This window comes from Clinocottus analis, unplaced genomic scaffold, assembly GCF_023055335.1.
Source record: "Clinocottus analis isolate CAN_PGR_092001 unplaced genomic scaffold, fCliAna1.0.p SCAF_31, whole genome shotgun sequence".
In the NCBI taxonomy this organism is placed as follows: Eukaryota; Metazoa; Chordata; class Actinopteri; order Perciformes; family Cottidae; genus Clinocottus; species Clinocottus analis.
The window spans coordinates 186336-207827 of NW_027176054.1; the positions used below are offsets into that span (position 1 = coordinate 186336).

The 21492-nt window shown below is 47.0% G+C and overlaps 1 protein-coding gene across 4 annotated transcripts; it reads right to left on the bottom strand.

Annotated features, from left to right (window-relative positions):
• Positions 1-120: 120 nt before the first annotated feature.
• On the bottom strand, positions 121-20578 carry kif16ba (kinesin family member 16Ba). Of its 4 annotated transcripts, XM_068595660.1 has the most exons (28): positions 20188-20578; positions 18607-18676; positions 18246-18359; positions 17612-17728; positions 17252-17349; positions 17024-17133; positions 16171-16313; positions 15094-15262; positions 14876-15007; positions 13840-14015; positions 13655-13720; positions 12919-12978; positions 12445-12564; positions 12213-12264; positions 11402-11539; positions 11234-11316; positions 11046-11134; positions 10303-10335; positions 9907-9960; positions 8318-9679; positions 7304-7450; positions 7109-7223; positions 6163-6210; positions 5790-5837; positions 1919-2041; positions 1453-1542; positions 736-819; positions 121-659 (listed from the first exon to the last, which is right to left on the bottom strand). In XM_068595660.1, exons 1-28 carry the CDS (start codon positions 20232-20234, stop codon positions 498-500), a joined length of 4050 nt encoding a protein of 1349 aa, XP_068451761.1. In that variant the 5' UTR covers positions 20235-20578; the 3' UTR covers positions 121-497. The 4 variants fall into 4 exon arrangements, with proteins under 4 accessions (XP_068451761.1, XP_068451762.1, XP_068451763.1 ...); XM_068595661.1 differs by lacking the exon at positions 10303-10335; XM_068595662.1 differs by lacking the exon at positions 6163-6210.
• Positions 20579-21492: the final 914 nt, after the last annotated feature.

The window sequence follows — 21492 nt, forward strand, 5'->3', positions numbered from 1 at the left end:
CACACACACACTCACTCACTCTCACACTCACACTCACACTCACACACACACACACACACACTCACTCTCACACTCACACACACACACACACACACACACACACATTCTCTCTCTCATACACACACACTTCCTCTCTCTCTCTCTCTCTCTCAGACACACACACACGCACTCTCACACACTTCCTCTCACTCACTCTCTCAAACACACACACACACAGTGATGGCGTTGCCATAAGTCTCACAGCTCATGTAGATATATTAGCATAATATTGCGGTTTATTGCTTCAGCGTAGAAAGTAAACTCTTTAAAACAGAGCTGAACTTTCTCACTTTAACCGTTAGTGAGAAAGTTTCTACTGGAACAGCCGGCGTCTCAGCGGCGAGCAAACTGACCTGCGAGTGTTTCAACCTGTTGATCTTCTGAGGCGGAAAAACACGGCCAGCTGTTTTTTTAAACTTTTTTGTGTGTTATTTTTTGTTTTGGTTGTGGCGTTGCGGTCAGCCGGTGCCGTGGCTGCTGTACTCGAACACGCCCTTCTTGAAGAACGGCGAGAGCTCGCACACGGCGTGTTTGGTGAGGCGGAAGCCGCCGTCTGCGTCGGCTCTGAGCGGAGAGCTGGAGGACGACAGCATCACCCGGAACAAGTTCCTCAGATAACGCTGCGGGGAACAGACGGGCCGCGAGTCACATCTCCACTTCTTAAAACAAACAACGTGTAATTCAAAACCGTCTCACCTCCAAGTGGTTCCGGCGTTCGGCGACCATCCGCTCGTCTCGGTTTCCAAACAGTTTCTTGGGAGGGAACTCGAGCGCAGCCAGCTGCAGCACACACACACACACACACACACACACACACACACACACACACACACACACACACACACACACACACACACACACACACACACACACACACACACACACACACGTCACATTAAGAAGCTACAACAAGGGAATGTTTTGTCCTTTTTCTTTTGATAAATTACTTTTTTTTTTGCTGACTGAGTGTTTCAGCAGCAGCAGAACTCTCTCTCTCTCTCTGTCTCTCTCTCTCTCTCACACACACACACTCATATTCTCTCTCTCTCACACACACACACACACACACACACACACACACACACACGTATTCTCTCTCTCACACACACTCATATTCTCTCTCTCTCACACACACTCATATTCTCTCTCTCTCACACACACTCATACTCTCTCTCTCACACACACACACACACTCATATTCTCTCTCTCTCACACACACACACACACACTCTTATTCTCTCTCTCTCTCTCTCTCACACACACACACACACACACACTCTTATTCTCTCTCTCTCTCTCTCACACACACACACACACACACTCTTATTCTCTCTCTCTCACACACACACACACACACTCTTATTCTCCCTCTCTCACACACACACACACACACACACGTTGGTACTCTCTCACCTCCGGGTATTTCATCTTGAGGCTCTTGTGCATCTCCCGGAAGCGGCTGTAGCGCCTGAACACGGCCCACATCTCATCCATCACGGCGATCTGACCAAAGGGAGCAAAAAGTGTTTGAGGTAAAAACTCGGACGCGCACTTACACTCGAAAGCTTTTCTGGTTCAACGCTTCTACAATCTCACAACATCTAAATACAATTTAGTCCAGTACGACGAAACCTTGAACTATGACCTTAATAATAAACAAATATAGAGCTAAGTTTACATGAAGAAACTACTTTTATCCAAGTAAAACTTCTGAATATTTCTTCCAGAGTGCAACCTACATTTAACTAGTCATCATACTATACATCCCGTCACATTAAAGATGGATTACATTCTTAAATAGATGGTTAAAAAACGCATGAGGAAGATGAACAGGTCAAACCGTACATGACTGACGATGACGAGGGAGACGAAGACTCACCTTGACCTCGAACTCAAAGTGCTCGTCCTTCCCCTGCCCGCGGAGAAAGTAACGAGGAATGCTGATTTTAACGGGCTCCTGGAGGCCGTCGCCGCTCGACCCGAGAGGACGGCAGACCAGGTGCTGCAGAGGACGCCAGGAGGAAGAGGAAGAGGAAGAAGAGAAGAAAGGTAGAGGAGAGGAAAGGGTTGACTCAGAAAGAAATCAAAATCATTTTCATTAAACATTTGGTTGAACTTGATTTAAGAATGATCGGAATCATAGAAAGTTCAATCTTTATTATCTTGGTAACACAATTAACATGTTCTCTGTACATTTAAGACACATTAAACATTTCTTTAATACATACTAATCTTTTTTTCTGTAATCACTTCACATCGTTACAAATCCTCTCGTTGCCTTTAAGACATTAAATCCCATCTTTTTTTTTTAAAATCAAAATGCAAGCTGCAAAAGTTTAGACTAAAACAGCAAATAAGTAATATCATAATTTTTCCTTTAAACCAAATACGACCAGAAAAATCAAGCTTCATCCACATTGTTTCAACTTTCCGAAATGCGGTTTATCTTCATAAATTTATTATGACGACATATAAACTACTTAAATTATAATAAACATCAAATCAACAGGATCTGTGAGTCTTCATCTCAAAAGGCGTTTTAAAAATGTTAGAAATTATTCTAAAAAACTTGCAAATGTGTTTATTTTACTTTGGTACGATGATGAATCATCTTTTAAGATCTCAACTCCATGAAATGGTAAACACTTATTGAACACATACTAAAACAAATGAGATGATGACCCGATCATACATATAAATATTGTTTAATTACTTCTCTCTTTCAGACACAGGTAAAAGTCGGGTTACAGCCGCTACTACCTTTGGTAGGTGTCCGCGCTAGCTCCCCGGTGTAGCCAGCTAGCATCGCGGCTAGCTCAGTAGCTTCAGCAGCAGCAGCGGGGAGCTAGCACCAGCGCTAGCTTGTTACAGCGGGGACACCCACCGAAGGTAGGAGCGGCTTGTAACCAGACTTTTATGGTAAGTAAACCGTGAGTAATTCAGGTAGACAGGTGGTTAATCAAGACCACGGCTTCTGAGGTACAACCAAAACACAACTTCCAGGAATCGCTCCGACGACCGCGGTCAGAGACGGAGAGCGCGTCGGCCGAGTATCGCCTGGCCTCCGCCCGCTTTGCTCCGGTCGGCGGTCCGCGAGTCGCGAACGTGACGTCGACCACAAAGCAGTCGTCGCTAACCCTCACAACCAGGCATCCGACGTCCGAACGCTTGCGGAGTTCGAGTCCCCGAAACTGGGGCTGCACGGGCGCCACACTGGACCCCCGCGGCACCGGGTGGAAGACGCCGTCCTCCCGGAGAAGAGCCACGTGCGTGTCCGTCAGGAGGAACTGACAGATGGCGTCCCGGTGCGCGCGGGAGGAGCTCTCGACGACCTTGACGCTGGTGTAGAGCAGAGGACGCACGTGCGCCAGGGACGGCTTACCGGGACCCTCCATGTTCCCGTGGACGAGGTAGAGCAGGTCGGCGAGGACCCGCTTGAATCGGGATGCGACGCGAAGGCCGTCGTCCAGGACGATGTCGGGAACGCTCGCCGTCCAGTCCAGAGAGAGGGCCGCGAGGTCGCCGGAGAGCAACGGGTGGTCGACTTCAGTCCCCTCGGGGAACCTTTCGGGGGAACGAAGCTTCAGCAAGGCTTTGCAGAACTCCTGAGTGAGCTCTTTGCTGTAGGTAAAAACCACCAAGACGGCGTTTTCGCCGCTGCCGATGAGGCGGATGTGCTGCCCCGCCAAACCGATCTGGACCTGCTTGATGTCCGGGAGGTTCAAGCGGTGACGAATAGCCACGGCGTCGTCGGCGTTTGTTCCACTCGACAGCACCGTTATGTCCTCGTCCGACAGGAGCAGGCACCCAGGGTTTGGGACCGGCTGCCTGACGTTGGCAGTTTGGAGCCAGAAGATGCTCGCGAGCTCGTTACGTTTTGCTCGAGGGCTCAGAGATTCCAACTTTTCCAGCAACTCCTCGGACGAAAGCGACTGCAGCCGAGACAAGGCCGGCGTCAGACGGACCAGCGTCTGACGAAACACTGCTGGACGAGCGTCTCTGAGAGACGACACGGAGCCTTCGGGGCGTCCCGCGACGCCCGGGATCACCGACGTGCGGCAGTTTGGAGGACTACCGAGGGCGCGATCCTCTGTCGGATCGCCCGATAGGGCCTTGTTTTCTGCGAGGTTCAAAGGTTCTGGCTCCGGCTTCAGCTGCAAGCGATGAATCAGCGGCAGCTCCTGGGACATCATGGTCACGTACTGAGTGAGCACAACCTTCATATCGCCCACTCGCACGTTTCGAATTATGTCCCGAGTGCCCTGAAGCGTTCTGCTGGCGTCTTTGCACGCTTCGGAGAGCTTTCCGGTAAAATACCCAAAAACAAAGCTTCTGCTGGCTGCCCACGTATCCGTTTCCGTGGCTTTCTCTTGTTTTAGTCCACTGTTAACGGATTCCTTCGACTCCTGCGTGAAATTGACAGAGTTCTGCATCTTTGACGATTGATCATTGGAAAGTTCAGTGTCTTTTACCATCTCTGGGTCACATGCTTGGCGTTTGCTTGCTGCATCTTCAACCTTTTTATCGTCGTCATCATTATTAGGAGCACGGCAGGCTGAATGGGTTCTTTTTTCAAGGGCGATGTTCTCGTTTTCATCCATCACGTTGGCCTCCGAGTTTGCGGAGTTGCCGCGAAGCTTGTGTTCAAGTTGGCAAAGGCCTCGGCCCACTTCTCCTGGAGGGACACTCGCTCCTCGATGCTGCCAATAGGTTTGTTCACCCTCTTTGTAAGGCTCTTCCTCTTTTTCAATCACGACTTTAGCTGCGTATTCTACTTTTTCTTCTCTGTGACTCTTTAAAAGGTTGTAATCTGGATTTTCCGACACGTTTTCCCGCACTTGAAGAGGGGATTTTGCCTCGAGGATCGGGGCAGGCGGCAAGCTAGACCACAACCCGCAGGCTTTCTGTGTGCACAAGGGGGGGGAGTCCATGACTACATCGTCAAGAAGGAGGCGAAGGCTCTTTGAATAACACCGAGGTCCATAATCCACCCATCGAGAATCAGAGTTCTTCCATCACCAAGTGCACAGGCGAGTTTTGAATGATTCGAAATTAACAGTGTGAAGAGGTTTGACATGCAAATTAAGACGACAAATGGACAAAAAATATACTTATATACTTTAAATTCTTATCAAACGTGGGCAAAGCAGCATTTGCAAATAATTCTTATGATGATTTCCTGCTGTGACGAGACGGATGATGTTTGCAGATCTCCAACATTTTGTTTATTTGTAGGTTTCTGGCTTAACTCCATCTGTCTTGCACCTTGACTGAAAAAAAAGGCAAATCTGCAAATGCTGTTTTACCCATGTTTGAACCCACGTTGTTTGAATTGAAGGACTATGAGCTGATATATTACATTCACAATCATTTCAAGGTGTTTTGTTGTCTGTTAAATTGACTTTCCATGCATCCCTTGCTTCGGGTTTCACAAAAATAATAAACAGAGTTTCCAAATTTTCAAGAACACAAACAATTGATTAGAAAATATTTTATTTGGTAAACTTAACAATATTTAAAAAAGGAAAACTCATCCATTGTTTCTTCTAAAATTTAATTGAATTAGTATAATTATGAGGAATTATGTTCATATTTTTCTTGTGTCATTGTTCCCATGCATATGAGCGATGACGGTCAAAGATACAGAACCTCGTCCATTTAAAAAAAAATTGTACATAGCAGGATTACAAATTTTTAATAATTGATTATTGAGTTGTAGTAATCTCAAAACTAAAGGAGTCTGGTCTTACCTCATATTTAAGCCTCCTTGGATTAATGTTTTGAAGCTTTTCATCATCCTGAAAACAATGAAACTTAACATCACCTCTCAGTATCATTACATATACACTATTAATTCTTAAATCTGCACAAAAAAGGGAAGAAAAACAAGCAAGTTGTAAATTATACTTCATGACAGGAGAAAAAAAAAAAGGGAAAAATTTAACAAAACCAGGATCATGAACCAAGCGGAGAAGAACCCCATAAAAGAGCTACAAACCAAACGGAGTGGTAGAAGTGTGAACGGGTCAACCCAGAACCGGATTGGGGAGGAAGAGGAGGAGGGATCATGCAGATTACAGAGCAGAGCAAGTCTCACACAGAGCAGGAGCGTCCTGGTCTTACCTCGTCTGTCAATCTAACAGAGCTACAGTCAAAAGCTTCCTCCTCCTCCTGCGGGGTTAAAGAGCTAAACATCAGTTCTACACAGAGAGAAAGCGGCGCCGGACTCGCAACCTGCCACCGGACCTGCTCGATGCCTTTATTCTCCCTTTACTCTATAAAAACACACATTTCGCAGGCTGGACGAAAGCTCAGAATAATGAGTGTTAAGAGCGGCGGCTACAGGATCACAACCATGACGGATTATTGAGAAACCTCCCACCTGATGGAATAAGCTCCAAATACATTTATTCAACTGATTAATCCGCCAATGAATCAACGCTTTGTTCTGTTAAAAACAGACGAAAATGTTCAGAACAAGTGGACTTCTTCAGAGGTTTTATTTCGCGTCGACAGAGACGAACAGCAACTTCTTGCTCCCAAGAAACCAGAACATGTTTTGACATTTTTGCTCGAAATATGACCTGATTATCAAAATAGCCGGCGATTCCTTGTTCTACCAGAACACACATATATAAGGAATTTAACTAAAGGTTTAAAGAATAGGTAAGAACTATTGTGAACACATGTTTGTGTAAAATAAGTGAATAAATGTATATATATTTAAAAAAACAGCAACATCAATTTAAGGCAAGTGTTTTTAGTTCATAATAAAGTGCAAAGTGATATTGAATTTGTGGATATGTATAAATACACACATTGTATACATTTCTAGATCCAGTGTATGTACTGCATGTAGGATTTATATTTACAGGGACAAAAAGGTGCGCTCTTCAACTGTAAAATATCACTTTTATTGTGAATAACGGGATGTTTTAATGTACGACTGATGTTAAGAGTCCATCAGAGCGACGGTCTGAGGGGAGAAACTGTTCCTCGGTCAGCTGGTTGAGACACTGAAGTGTAAAACAACGTAAGGAAGCGACAAAGTGCGCGGGCATCGTCTTACCCGGAGCGATTCACAGGACAGAGACAGATCCAGGTTGCTGTTGCTGCCGCCGCCGTTGAGCAGGTTCATCTTGCGCATCCTCCTCTGGACTTCCTCTTCGATGTACGCGTTGATCCTGCAACGCATGAAGCGCCGGCGGCAACATGAAACGACTAAAGTGTTGATTTAAAGCGACCGGGAACGCAAGAGACGTACCGGTCGTCCGACAGCGGCAGCAGAGGCGTCAGGCTCTGGACGTGGCTGACCGGCGAGCTGCCGTGACTCGTCTTCTCCTCGCCGGTCCGGCCGCTCTCGTCCCCTTCGCTGATCCTCCGCCTCAGCTTCTGGATCTCCTGCTCGACTCTGGAGAGAAAGCGGTTCACGAAGCGTTAAACCACACGAATGAGGGTTTCTATCGTCGTTTCTTTTTGTTATTCATTTGGCTTCTCCAGCGCACAAAGGGTTTTATTGCTCAAACAACAATTAATGTTGTCAAGCCAGAGGTTTGAAACAAATATCTACACTTCAGTAAATATTGTTTATAGGATATTAAACATTATTTTCCTCATAATCATTTAACACATCGAGCAGAAATGCCTAGTTTGTAGCTCGTAGCTTGTCGCTCGTAGCATGTCGCCCGTAGCTCCAAGCTCGTAGCTCGTCACTCCTAGCTTGTAGCTCCTAAATCATAGCGCCTAGCTCCTAGTTCCTAGCTCGTCGCTCCTAGCTCGTCGCTCCTAGCTCGTCGCTCCTAGCTCGTAGCTCCTAGCTCGTCGCTCCTAGCTTGTAGTTCTTAGCTTGTTGCTCCTAGCTCCTAGCTTGTAGCTCCTAGCTCGTCGCTCCTAGCTTGTAGCTCCTAAATCATAGCTCCTAGCTCGTCGCTCCTAGCTTGTAGTTCTTAGCTTGTTGCTCCTAGCTCCTAGCGCCTAGCTCGTAGCTCCTAGAAACAACCAGACAATAAAGCAGAAACAAACACAACCAAACCTCCTCACAAACCTTCAGGAAGGTGTCAGATTCAATTGAGAGGGATTATTTTTTTGTATCAGTCAAAACATTATTTAGTTTTTTTAAAAGGAAAATTGTTGCATTAGCATTCAATCATATACGTTTCTCCCTCAGTGACGTCACTGTGGCGTCTAATATCTTGCCACGTTGTCTTGACTTCCAGTTTAAATCGTGCATATTCATAACTTTGTGACGACGTGCGTCGCATGTAAAAAAACCTCTGACCTGTGCGGGTCCAGGTCGGCCCCCGTCCCCGTGTTCTTGACCACCGAGCTCTGGCGCCGCTGCTCCTCGGCGTCGGGCTCCAGGGAGACGCTGCGCCTCAGCGCCGCGTGCCTCCTCTCCAGCCGGGCCACCGCCTGCTCCATGGCCTCCCGCTGCTGCTTCTCCTTGGACTCCAGGATCTCCTTCTCCTTCCTCCTCACCTTCTCCTCCTGCCGCGCCACGTTGGCCGTGAACTCGTAGGTCTCCTGCAGCTGCTGCAGCTGCTGGGCGCCGTGCCAGTGGAGGTTCAGCCTCTCCTCCTTGTCCTCCAGCTCCTTCTCCACCTGGAACAGCGTGTTGTCGAGGCCCGGCGGGCCGTCGCAGTTCCCGTTGCTGCCGCCGCCGCTGCGCTCCAGCATCTCCGCCGCCCTCTGCTTCTCCTCGGCGAGCGCGGGGAGGAGGCCGTCGACCACGCTGGCCAGCTGGCGCTCCTTGAACTGCAGCCTCTGCTCCGCCTGCCTGACCAGCTGCTCCTCCTGGCAGGCGGCCGTGGCGTCCTGCGCCCCTTTCTCCTGGCGCTCCCGCAGCTGCTGCTGGCGCTCCTTGAGGCCGCGGGCCAGGTGCGGCAGCGCGCCGCGCTCGCCGGCGACCTCCTTCTCCAGGCGCTCCCGCTGCTGCCGGAGCCCCTCCTCCAGCCGGCCCAGCTCCGTCACCTGCGCCTCCTTGAAGTCCGTGTAGCGCGCCTGGGCGGCTCTGGCCTCGCGCTCGCCGGCGCCCTCCACGTCCGGCCGCTCCGCGGTCTCCTTGGCGCGGAGGAGCGCCTCCCTGATCTCCGCCAGGGCCCGGCGCTCCTCCTCCAGGCGGCTGGCGTCCTCGCGGGTCAGCAGCGTGGCGGCGGCCTCGTGTTTCTCCCTCAGCTGCTCCTCCAGCCGGCCCACCAGGCTCAGCTGCTCGCGCTCCTGCTCCTCCAGCCGCCGCCGCTCCGTCTCCAGGCGGACCTTCTGCTCCTCGCGCTCCCTCTTCAGACGCTCCAGCTCGCGGTAGATCTCCGCCTGCTCGGCGGCCTCCTGCTGCCGCCGCTGCTCCTCATCCAGCTGCTCCCCTGCCTCCGCCTCCTCCTCCTCCTCCTCCTCCTCTTGTGGTTTGGGGTCCGGCCCGTGGATCTCCGAGCGCCGCTCCTCCTCGAAGCGCTCCTTCTCCGCCAGGAAGTCCCGCAGGCGGCTCTCGATGTCCTGGCTGCGCCGGCGGAGGCTCTCCTCCTGGTGGAGGATCCGCTGCTGCACCTCCTCGGACTCCTTACGCTGACTCTCCACCTCCTGCTGGAGGAGCTCCAGCTCCGCCTTCTCACTCTGGTGCTTTTCCTCCATCTCTTTGATGAGCCTCCTGCGGCAGCGACAACAAGGAAAGTGAGAGACTTGTTTTTTTTACACATGATGTAACTTTGATTTCTTAATACTTTTCTTGCTGTTTTTGCATTTTTTTGCATTCTTTAAATACATTTCATCGCTCTAACTGGACAAAAAGGGATTGAATCAATAGATTTTCTGGGTTTTCAAAACGGTTATTCATATCTTTGTAAGACTTTGATGCAGGCCTGATGACTCTCGTACCGTTTCAGCTCCAGTTTTTCCAGCTCTTCTCGCTGCTGTCGCTCAAACTCCAGCCTGAGAACACAAAAACCTCCGTCATCTTTTTGTTGTACTCTCATAAAAAAAGCACACACACACACACACACACACACACACACACACACACACACACACACACACACACACACACACACCACAACTAAAGTGCAGTAAGTGAAAGGCGCAGTCAACACAAAATGACTTTAAATGAAATGCCTGATGACACATTCTCTCCTCTCAGACGTCAAGATGGAGACAGAAGCAGCAAAAAAATGGCGTGCGAAAATTATTAAAAAAATACAATGAGGGTTCAGCGTGAGAGACGGGACGAGTCAAACAACGGGGACAGTGAGACAGGAAGTGGGCGGCTGAGTCTACCTGAGGAAGACGGGGCCCTTCTCAGTGAAGAGACTGCCGACAGGACACGTCCATCAGTTAATTCACATGAAACTGAGCTTCACAATCCAACAATAAAACACACACTGCTGCTTTCAGAGTGGACACCAGACACACAATCTCTCTACACAATTGTGTCAAAAATAAATTTAAAAAAAAAGCTGAATTTCATCGGACAATGTCGAATAATCGGAGGAAAAAAAAGTCATGAGATATAAATAACCTTTTTTTGTTTTCACTTCTTATCTCATAATTACTTTTTATCTCATAATATGGACTTTTAATCGCGTAATAATGACTTATTGCATAATAATGCATTGTTATCACATAATTATGACTTTTTATCTCATAATTTGGACTTTTTAATCGCGTAATAATGACTTATCGCATTATTATGACTTTTTATCGCATATTTATGACTTTTTATCTCATAATTATGACTTTTCATCTCACAATAATGACTTTTAGTCTCATAATAATTACTTTTTATTTTATTTGTATGTATTTGTTGTGGCGTGGATGGACTTCCATAGTTTTGTTGTAAACTAACTGCTCTGTGTGACTGCAGGTAAACGAACACGACCAGAAGCTGAACATCAGCTCTTAAAAAAAACAACTAAAAAAAACATGGCGGCGCCCTGTAGGGGTTTGATGCAGAGGGGCGATGCGCTGCAGGGGGTCTGAGCCGATAACCACATGCAGCGAGCTGACGGGCCGGCACTCACCCGGGGTTGTAGAGCATCACGGTGGACAGACTCTCACAGGACTTGGACAGATCCGTCATGGAGAGGCTGAACGTCGAGAGCAGGCCACTCTGAGGAGGAGGAGGGGTCAGAGGTCAGCAGTGGTACCGTCCCACCTCGGAGCCCTTTAAGGTCTCCAATGCGGCCGAAAAGGGGGTCGAGAGCCTCACCTTTCGTTTCTCCCTCAGCTTGGCCGCCTCCTTCGGGTGGTTGAAGCGGAACATGTTTGTCCGGCCGAGCAGAATCACAGCACCTGGACGAAGAAAAAACACTGAAAACTGTCCGGGACAGATTCTCCGGTCTTGACCCCCCCGCCTCCCCACCAGGCGTCCTCTCACCTTGGTTGAGCTGCGACGACTTGGTCACCTGAACTCCGTTCACGGAGCACTGAGCGGCGCCGAGCGGCACCAGGGTCACTTTGCCGCTCTGGTTCTCGAACACGCAGTGTTCGCTCTCCAGGTCCAGACCGTGCAGGACTGCAGGGGGGCGGGGCCACACGTCAAAGACACGCTCACTGCCTCTCAGACAGGTAATGAAATGAAAGAACTTCTGCACATCAACAACAACAACAACAATCTGTTATGGAGCTCCTGCGTGAAAGAAGAGAAAGTTCTTAAAATGAATGAAAAGCTTTCGTAAAAAGAGTTTATATAGGAGGTCGAGACGCATGTCTGATTCTCTAACTTCTGATTTAGAGAAACTTTAGTTCAGCGTTCAAAACCTTTTAGTAACTTTTCCTTGGAGGCAGATTTTAATCCAGTTCTAAGGTCACAATAAAAGTTTAACCATTAACTAATTTACAGTTTCTCATAAATCGAGTTACAGAATCTCACTCGAAGGAATCTGATCAAAAATCTGAGTTTTATGTCTTTATGACACAAAGTGTGTGTGTGTGTGTGTGTGTGTGTGTGTGTGTGTGTGTGTGTGTGTGTAAGAGAGAGAGAGTACCTGTGTGTGTGTGTGTCCTTGAGGTACATTTTACTGTCATTGAATCAGTTTTGCTCCTCATGTCAGCAGCTGATCACTTTAAGTGGGTCATTAACCTTTTTTTTTAAGAAGTTAGTTGAGGTTGAAAACGTATTAAAATAAAAAGTTGTTTTTCATTTTCTCTTCACCTGCAGCTCGTTAAAAACAAGTCAACAAACTCACTGATGTCGTGCTCTGTGGACGCGTCCTCTCGGCCCACGTACGTCCGTCCCTCCTGAAGGACGACAGGGACGAAAACCAAGACGTTTAGACGTCGATGGCAAACAGAATCTCACAGGTTGTGTTTCGTTTAGTTCTGTTAAACCCCGAAGAGGCCGAAGACTCGAATAAAAGCTCCTTCCGTCCAGATGCGACAGCGATATTAAGTGTTGCAGCGTGTGCGGCGACCTCTGACCTTCAGATGGTACAGGATGATGCCGGTGCTCAGGAGGTCGTCGTCGATGCCGATGAGGTGCGGCAGCTCGGAGTCCAACACCACGCCGATGCCCTCTTTCCTCAGAGCCAGAGTCTCCTCCTGCAGGCGAGGCCACGCAAAGAGGAAGGATCGGATATGGGAAGAAATGGGAGAACAGAGAGCAGATACACATTGATTTTCTTTTTGTTCTTTTTGTTCATTCTCTTTCTTTTTGTTGTTTATTCCGTCATCAAAAAAGTCTAAAAAAACATCTGTAAATGTCTGATTGATGCCGACTACCAATAAAGGTCAAGGTATGATTTCACAAAAACAATCAAACTAGTGCACAAAGAAAAAAAAACACTAGCAATGAAGCTAAATGCTAAAGCTAATGTGTGTGTGTCTGTGTGTGTGTGTCTGTGTGGTCTCTCCCTCCAGCAGAGGTTGAGCCGCCTGAGCGATGAGCAAACGGACCTTCAGGATGTTCTGCGTCTCGTTCCACTTGTTGGTCCACTCCTTCGTCAGCTCCAGGACCTGAAAACACACAAAAAAAAACACACAAACACAGAAAGTAACGCGACAGGAAGCAGCGAGCGATGCACTCTTCAGCAGAGCGGAGATCAACAAAGCCACACGTCCAGTTTAGTAAAAACGTCAAAACTCGAGGTCTAGTTCAACTCGAGGGCTAGTTGAACTCATCTAGTTTAACTCGAGGTCCAGTTGAACTCATCTAGTTTAACTCGAGGTCTAGTTTAACTCAAGGTCTAGTTGAACTCAAGGTCTAGTTGAACTCAAGGTCTAGTTGAACTCATCTAGTTTAACTCGAGGTCTAGTTCAACTCGTGGTCTAGTTCAACTCGAGGTCTAGTTCAACTCGAGGTCTAGTTCAACTCGAGGTCTAGTTCAACTCGAGGTCTAGTTCAACTCAAGGTCCAGCTCAACTCAAGGTCCAGCTCAACTCGAGGTCCAGCTCAACTCGAGGTCCAGCTCAACTCGAGGTCCAGCTCAACTCAAGGTCCAGCTCAACTCGAGGTCTAGTTCAACTCATCCAGTTCAACTCGAGGTCCAGCTCAACTCGAGGTCCAGCTCAACTGGAGGTCCAGCTCAACTGGAGGTCCAGCTCAACTGGAGGTCCAGCTCAACTCGAGGTCCAGCTCAACTGGAGGTCCAGCTCAACTGGAGGTCCAGCTCGGTGGCTCCGGTGAACTCACTCTGGCTTCGTTCTGGTGCAGCTTCTCCTCCATGCTCAGAGCCGTGGGCGAGTCCAGCAGCGCGATCTGACGCAGAAACACACAAAGAGGTCAGAAACACGTCGGCAGCATCGGTGACGCTTCACGCCGTGACTTTAACGATGAGGATGCGGATCAGAACCGGCAGAGCGACCCCCCCCCCCCACCTGGTTGCCCTGGATCAGCAGCGCTCTCAGGCGGGCGATCTCGGCCCGCAGCTCTCGGATCAGCCGCACGTTGCCGTCCTCGTTGATGGTGGGCTTGTTGATGATGTTCTTGGCTCGGTTGGCGTAGCGCAGCGTGCTCAGCGTCTCGCCGTAGTTCACGTCGGCCGGAGAGACGGCTGAGAAGTAAAGAAATGTAAAGAGAAGGAAAAGAGACGGACACCGAGGAGCAGGAACGCCGTGAGGTAATGCATCCAGCCGGGAAATAAAGGTTAATGAATGCATAGAACAAGAGACCTATCACATCAAGGACGTGATTACACACACATAATAATACAAATTAATATTTTGTATTATTATTTTATAAAATTATTTTAAAATATATACATTTTTATATATAAAAATAATACAAAATTAAAATATATATATATATTTTTTTTTAATTTTGTATTATTTTTATTTTATAAAATTATTATTTTTGTATTCTTATTTTTATAAAAATATAAAATTAAAAAAAATAAAAATATATAACTTCAGCGACGTAAACTTATAAAACCTTGTGAAACTGTAATTTTAGGATGACAGAGAGAGAGAAAGATAGGAAGAGGGAGGTAGAGGTAGAGGGAGAGAGAAGGAGAGAGGGAGGGAGAGAGAGAGAGAGGGAGAGAAAGAGGGAGAGAGAAGGAGAGAGAGAGAGAGAGAGAAGGAAGGAAGGAGAGAGGGAGAACGACGAGAAGGAGAGAGGTAGTTTTCCAGGAGGTTTTTAAGTGAGCCGGTGCGAGAGAAGGAGAGAGGAAGGAAAGAGAGAGAGAGAGAGAGAGAGAGAGAGAGAGAGAGAGAGAGAGAGAGAGAGAGAGAGAGAGGAGAGAGAGAGAGAGAGAGAAAGAGAAAAAGAGAAAAAGAGAGAGAGAGAGAGAGAGAAAGAGAAAAAGAGAGAGAGAAAGAGAGAGAGCGAGAAAGAGAGAGAGCGAGAAAGAGAGAGAGAGAGAGAGAAAGAGAGAGAGAGAGAGAGAGAGAGAGAGAGAGGGAGGGGCCTCACTGGCGATCATGATGGTCTTGGAGTTTCCTCCCAGGCTGTCCTTCAGCAGCCAGGTGAGCACTGAGTCTCTGTAGGGCACGAACACGGAGCGCCGCTTCAGGTTGGTGTTCACGCCGTCCTGCGTCATGTCGGCTGAGGACACAGAGCCGGCGGTCAGCGGGGGGAAGCGAGGGAAACGCGAGGTGAACGAGGGGTGAAGGCGGGCGGCGTTTCCTGACCCAGAGCGGAGATGACGTTGCCCAGGGTGACCAGCGACTTGTTGATGTTGCCTCCCTCCTTCAGGCGGACGCCCGTCGCTCCCGTGGCGTCGGCTCGCTCGCTGCCGGCCAGATCCACAAGATGGATCTTACTCACCGTCTCACTGGGCATCTCTGCATCGAACTTAGCCTGGAGGGAGAGGGGAGAGAGAGAGAGAGGAGGGAGGGAGAAGAAAGGAGGGAGGGGAGGGGAGAGAAGGGAGGAAGGAGGAAGGAGAGAGAGAGAGGGAGGGAGGAAGAATAGGAGAGGGAGGGAGGCGGGGGGAAAGAGAGAGTGCGAGAGAGAGGGGAAGGGAGAGAGAGAGGGAGAGAAAAAAGGAGGGAGGGAGGGAGGGGGAGAGGGAGAGAAAGGGAAGGAGGAGAGAAAAAGGGAGGGAGGGAGGAAGAATAGGAGATGGGGGGTGGCGGGGGGAAAGAGAGAGTGCGAGAGAGAGGGGAAGGGAGAGAGAGAGAGAGGGAGAGAAAAAAGGAGGGAGGGAGGGAGGGAGGGGGAGAGGGAGAGAAAGGGAAGGAGGAGAGAAAAAGGGAGGGAGGGAGAGGAAGAGAGAAGGAGAGAAGGGAGAGAGAAGGAGGGAGAAGAACAGAGGAGAGGGAGAGAAAATGAGTGAGGGAGGGAGAGGAGGAGAGACAGGGAGAGAAGAGGGGAGAGAAGGAGAGAGGGGGAGGAGGGTGAAGGAGAGAGAGGAGAGAATGAGAAAAGGAGTGAGGGAGGGAGGGAGAGAAGAAGAGGGAGAGAAAGAGAGAGACAGACAGAAAAAGAGAGGCAGAGACAGAAAGAGAGAGAAATATTTTAGTGAAAATCTGAATCTGACAAATTGTAGTGAAAGTTCTGATCTGAAGCTCCAGGATCGTTTGTGGAGCAGAACGGACGATGACGACAACATGGAACACAAAGACACAAGAGACACAAAGACACAAGGACACAAGGACACAAGGACACAAAGACACAAGGACACAAGGACACAAGAGACACAAAGACACAAGGAGACAAGGACACAAGGACACAGCGAGCGGCGCTCGTGGCGCCGGGTTCCTGACCTGCGTGAAGTTGATGGTGAAGATGGCGTGCGAGCGGCTGCTGACGTCGTTCATGTCGGTGCTGGCGGTGGTGCGGTTGGTGTTGCCGGCCTCCATCAGCTCCTCCACGTCGCTGTAGTTCTGCACCAGGTGTTTGGACAGATCTGAGACCAGGGAGGAAGGGGGCGGAGTTACAGGAGAGAACGCGCAGGTATGAACTCACCTGAAGCTGCAAGACTGTGATGCACATTGTGACCAGAGAAGTGGTCATTTCTATGACTTTAAACCACATTTCTATGACTTTAAACCACATTTCTATGACTTTAAACCACATTTTCAGGACTTTTAACCACATTTTCAGGACTTTTAACTACATTTCCATGTCTTTTAACTACATTTCCATGGCTTTTAACCACATTTTCAGGACTTTTAACCACATTTCTATGACTTTAAAGCAAATCTTTACGAGCAAATATTGTGTGAAATCTGTGTGTAAACAGTAAAAAGTGATAAAATGTAGTATTTAAACAAACAAAGCATTCAAAGCAAACAGTAAACCTGAAATGACACAAGTGAATGAGAGACAATAGTTTAATTAAAAGAATAAACTTTTATATAGATGCCTGTATGGATGCCTGCTTGTATTTTGAGCATCATGAACACATGAATATAACACATTTACAGGACTTTTGCAGGTTTTCCATGACCGTGAGAACCCTGAATACACAATTTCAAAAAGACTTAAAAACACACATTTTGACTTCCTGACAAACACAGTACAACTAAACTAGAAACCGAGCTAAATAAAAGTAAAAAAGCTAGATTATAGTCCAGAATAAAAGTAGCATTAAGCTACGTAGCGCCGCCGCCTCACCTTCTACGTACGGGCCGTCCTTCGGGTGCTCCCGGACGCGGAGGTTGTAGGTCTGCGTGGACTTCCTCCTCAGCAGGTCTCTCACCCGCTCGTTGTAGATCTCCAGGTAGCTGAAGGCATCGAAGCGGACGACGCGGTCACAAAACTCGCTCTCGCCCTTTGTTCCCACGCAAGAATACGTCGAGCGAAGACGAGGGGCCGAGGGTGAAAAAAAAATAGCATCCTCACCTGACTTCCGTGCGAAACGAAGCTTCGTCCCATCGAGTCGCCGCCGCGATACGACTGAACAAGCCTTCACAGAACCTCGGGATCAGACCGGCGTCGCCCTGAAACGCAACGACGACGGACACAAAAAGTTAAAAGACTCAAAACCAGAAGGAATGTGGAAAGACATTCGGTAAAGTTGAGCATCCAGTCTCCAACTTTTCCCCCGCAAGTTGTGAAAGCCACTCGTCACCGGCACATTGCACATTTTAATGATTTCTAGAGAAAATAATCAACAGGTAAAACCCCCAACAGGTCAGATAAACTCGACTCCACTGCAGCTGAGCAGACGGATCAATGACATTCGTTCGTGTTTCGTCTCACTGGATTTCCCATCATGGTGTAGGACTTCCCCGAGCCGGTCTGACCGTAGGCGAAGACGCAGGCGTTGTAGCCCTCGAACGCCGCCCTCAGCACGTCCGAGCCCAGGTCTTTGAAAACCTGCAACGCAGAAAACTAGAAACGTTATTTATCCTGCAGAGATGCAATGTGGTGCTTCAGAGCTGCAATGTGACACTTCAGAGATGCAATGTGACGCGTCAGAGATGCAATGTGACGCGTCAGAGATGCAATGTGACGCGTCAGAGATGCAATGTGACGCGTCAGAGATGCAATGTGACGCGTCACAGATGCAATGTGACGCGTCAGAGATGCAATGTGACGCGTCAGAGATGCTGCAACGTGACGCGTCAGAGATGCTGCAACGTGACACTTCAGGGCTGCAATGTGACGTGTCGGAGCTACAATGTGACGTGTCGGAGCTACAATGTGACGTGTCGGAGCTACAATGTGACACTTCAGAGCTGCAATGTGACACGTCGGAGCTGCAATGTGACACGTCGGAGCTGCAATGTGACACTTTAGAGATGCAATGTGAAATCCCCAAATGAAGAGGTTAAACATAACGTGACAGTCGGTGTCTGTAAAGACGGCATCCATCTTTAGAAAGCAGCATCACCTTTTCCTGGGAGACGAACGAGGAGCTCTTACAATCCGTGGAGTCGTAGGAGAAGTCGTACGTGAACGTTTTGGTTCGATCCCGCACCGAATCCGCTCCAATGCCATCCGGGATCTTTAGAGAACACAACATAATATATATATATATATATATATATATATATATATATATATATATATATATATATATATATATATATATATATATATATATATATATATATATACACACACGCATACATACACACACACATATATATATATATATATATATAATAAACGGCTTCAGCTAAAAGGAATTTTCCATCCTATTCAACCTGAATCACTTCCTGTGTGGATACAATAAATGAAATCAAAAGTACCCTCAGGTTGGTGATGGAGGTTTTGGTCGCCTCCATCTTGATGATGCATTTTGCGGTCAAGTCCTTCTCCCTGTGAAAAACCAATGAAAGATACGCGTTTATGTTTGTTGCATAGTTTTATAGAAGCTCCCTTGTTTTCAGCTGCACGTCTAACTCCATCCTCCCTGTTGTTGAAATGTGTACAAGTACACAGAGCCACCTAAAACCAGTCATATTAATATATTTCATGTGTACACGTACACACAGACCATAACATACTGCTGTCTGACTTGTCGGTGAATAAAACCCACATGACTGAACATGAATGTTATCAGCAGGCGACATGTTTGTTTATCCAGTGAATCTTCTCCGTCTCCAGCGGTTTGGTGACACCCTTCATGTCCGCCTCGCAGCAGGAACAGAAACCATTCACGCGCTCTTACTTTGAAAAGCCTGTGAAGGCCACAGAGTCAAATCTGCTCCAACTGCGATTATAACTTCTAACGAGAAGAAGGTGTTTGTTAAGAGAGCACGACGTCTCCTCATCGTAGAACTGAGCGTGTTCATTAAACGGAGACGTGGGAATGGGTTAAAGGTCAATTATTTTATATCAATATCAATCAATACTGTAATTATTAACCCATTAAAAAAAAATTAAAATGTAAATCATTGTTATCCTAAACTTATTTTAAAATAGGACCAAAGGATTAATTGGTGCTGTAACATTGCAGCCTTGTTGTTATTGTTAAAAGAATCTTATAATTTGTGATTAAATGTCATTGAAAGCTGATATAAATACTTTCACAGAGGCAGTGAAAAGGAAATAATGTGAACATTTGTCTGCTTCCTGTTCTTTATTCTCTGTTTTCAACAGAAACGCAAAGCAGCTGCACCCAACTAACCAAATACATATACGCAAGTACTGTGCTGAAGTACACATTTGAGGTACTTGTACTTTACTTGAATACATCAGAGGTAAATATTTACTCCAATGCATTTTGACTAACAGCTATTTAAAGTTGTTTTCATCTCCTTCCTGTCCAGGTAAAACCTCGTACCTCCAGATGTGTTGATGTCGAATGTTTGTGATAAACTGAAGGATTAAATGTATTATTAGTATAAATACATCTACAGCAGTAAAAACGCAACACACACACACACACACACACACACATAATGCAGCAGTGATAGAGGCACAGAAACATAATAAAAGAGGCTAACAGGTGACATTTAACTGCACATTGAGCACTTGTACTGTTCTATACTTTAAAGTACATTGTTCTGATAATATGGAGATACTTGTACATGTGTACTTTTACTCCAGCTGCTGTAATCTCAGCCTGCTGCTCCTTCTCTGTCTCTCAGGTTCAAACAGGTGAGAATAATGTTAAATCAACACACCTGCTGTGATAATAAACACACTAATGTCCTCACAAAGGCTACCAAACCCTCCCTTTATGTAACATAATGTATTATTCATCGTAATAAATATAGTTTCGGAGTCCATGCATGTGATTTAATACATCTGCACGAGCCAGTCACCCCAGTTATAGCAGGAACAAAACAAATCCTGTTGTCGTTGTTGTTGTGAAATAAACTCACCTTCTGTTCATGGGTCGGACCCGGACCGCGACCCGAACCGAGGCCATCGCACATGTCCGTCCGCTGCAGTCAGGAAGTTAGTCGGTTAGCTGCTTTATAACCAGCTAGTTAGCTATCCGGCTAGCACGGAGCCGCAGCGGGGTAAGGGGGCAAAAGTCTCCGAGATAACCGACGACGTCACTCGATAGCCGGTCAGACTGAGAGGGGGTGGAGGTGGTGGAGGTGGTGGTGGTGGTGGTTTTGGGAGGGGTGGAGGTGGGGGGGGGCAGGTGTTATCGGTGTCCGGTGGACCCGCGTCTCCGTCCCGGTGTGAACCGGCTCACGTCCATGGTGACTGTTGCGTTAGCCGGTTAGCTTCCATGTGACGGAAAAACAGAAAGAAGCAAAGTAACGGAGGAAGAATCAGCTGATGAAAACATTACAGCGGGACGGAAGCCGAGAGAGGACAAACAACACGCTACGGACGGGTGGGGAAAGTGTATTAAAAACACTATTATTCTTTTTAATAGTATAAAATGAGGAATTATATATATATATATATATATATATATATATATATATATATATATATATATATATATATAGATATATATAGATATATGTGTGTGTGTGTGTGTGTGTGTGTGTGTGTGTGTGTGTGTGTGTATAAGGTTTTAATGTGTTTCTCTCTACATATATATATATATATATATATATATATATATATATATATATATATATATATATATATATTGACCTCCTTTTTATACTATTATTAAGAAGAAAAGAATATATATATATATACATCATTATTATTATTTGTATATATATATAGAGAGAGAGAGAGAGAGAGAGAGAGAGAGAGAGAGAGAGAGAGAGAGAGAGAGAGAGAGAGAGAGAGAGAGAGAGAGAGAGAGAGAGAGAGAGAGATTGTCGACTAATCGATTGTTTTGGTTGAAGGATTCTTTTTTTCTTTCACTTAGTCTGATTCTGATTATATGATTTGTGTCTTTTTTCATGCTGATGAAACATTTTCAAGACACTTATGATCACATCTCTGGCAAACTAAAGATATAAAGTGGAGTTTTGTTTGTTTTGATTCTTTGGGGAGGATCTCAGTTTTACATCTGTAAATTAAGTCAACTCATAATCTAATAATCGATCGGTCGACGGAGAATACTTCTGTAACTTGGATTTTAAATTTGTTTCCCAGTCCAGAAAAGCGTAAGTCACCCTCGATCATTATTGAACCACAGCTAAATATTGAGTGAGTCTGCTTCTCTTTGGGCCCCGTGCCGTCTGCTGAGTGAAGACTGAAGAGGGTTT

Excerpts from the sequence above, each read along its gene's own strand:
- kif16ba (XM_068595660.1), bottom strand. The coding sequence starts at position 20,234 with ATGGCCTCGGTTCGGGTCGCGGTCCGGGTCCGACCCATGAACAGAAG. Across the intron at positions 15,008-15,093 it reads CAACGTCATCTCCGCTCTGG|CCGACATGACGCAGGACGGC; the intron begins GTCAGGAAACGC and ends CTGTGTCCTCAG. Across the intron at positions 7,224-7,303 it reads CTGCCGCTGTCGGACGACCG|GATCAACGCGTACATCGAAG; the intron begins GTACGTCTCTTG and ends CATGCGTTGCAG.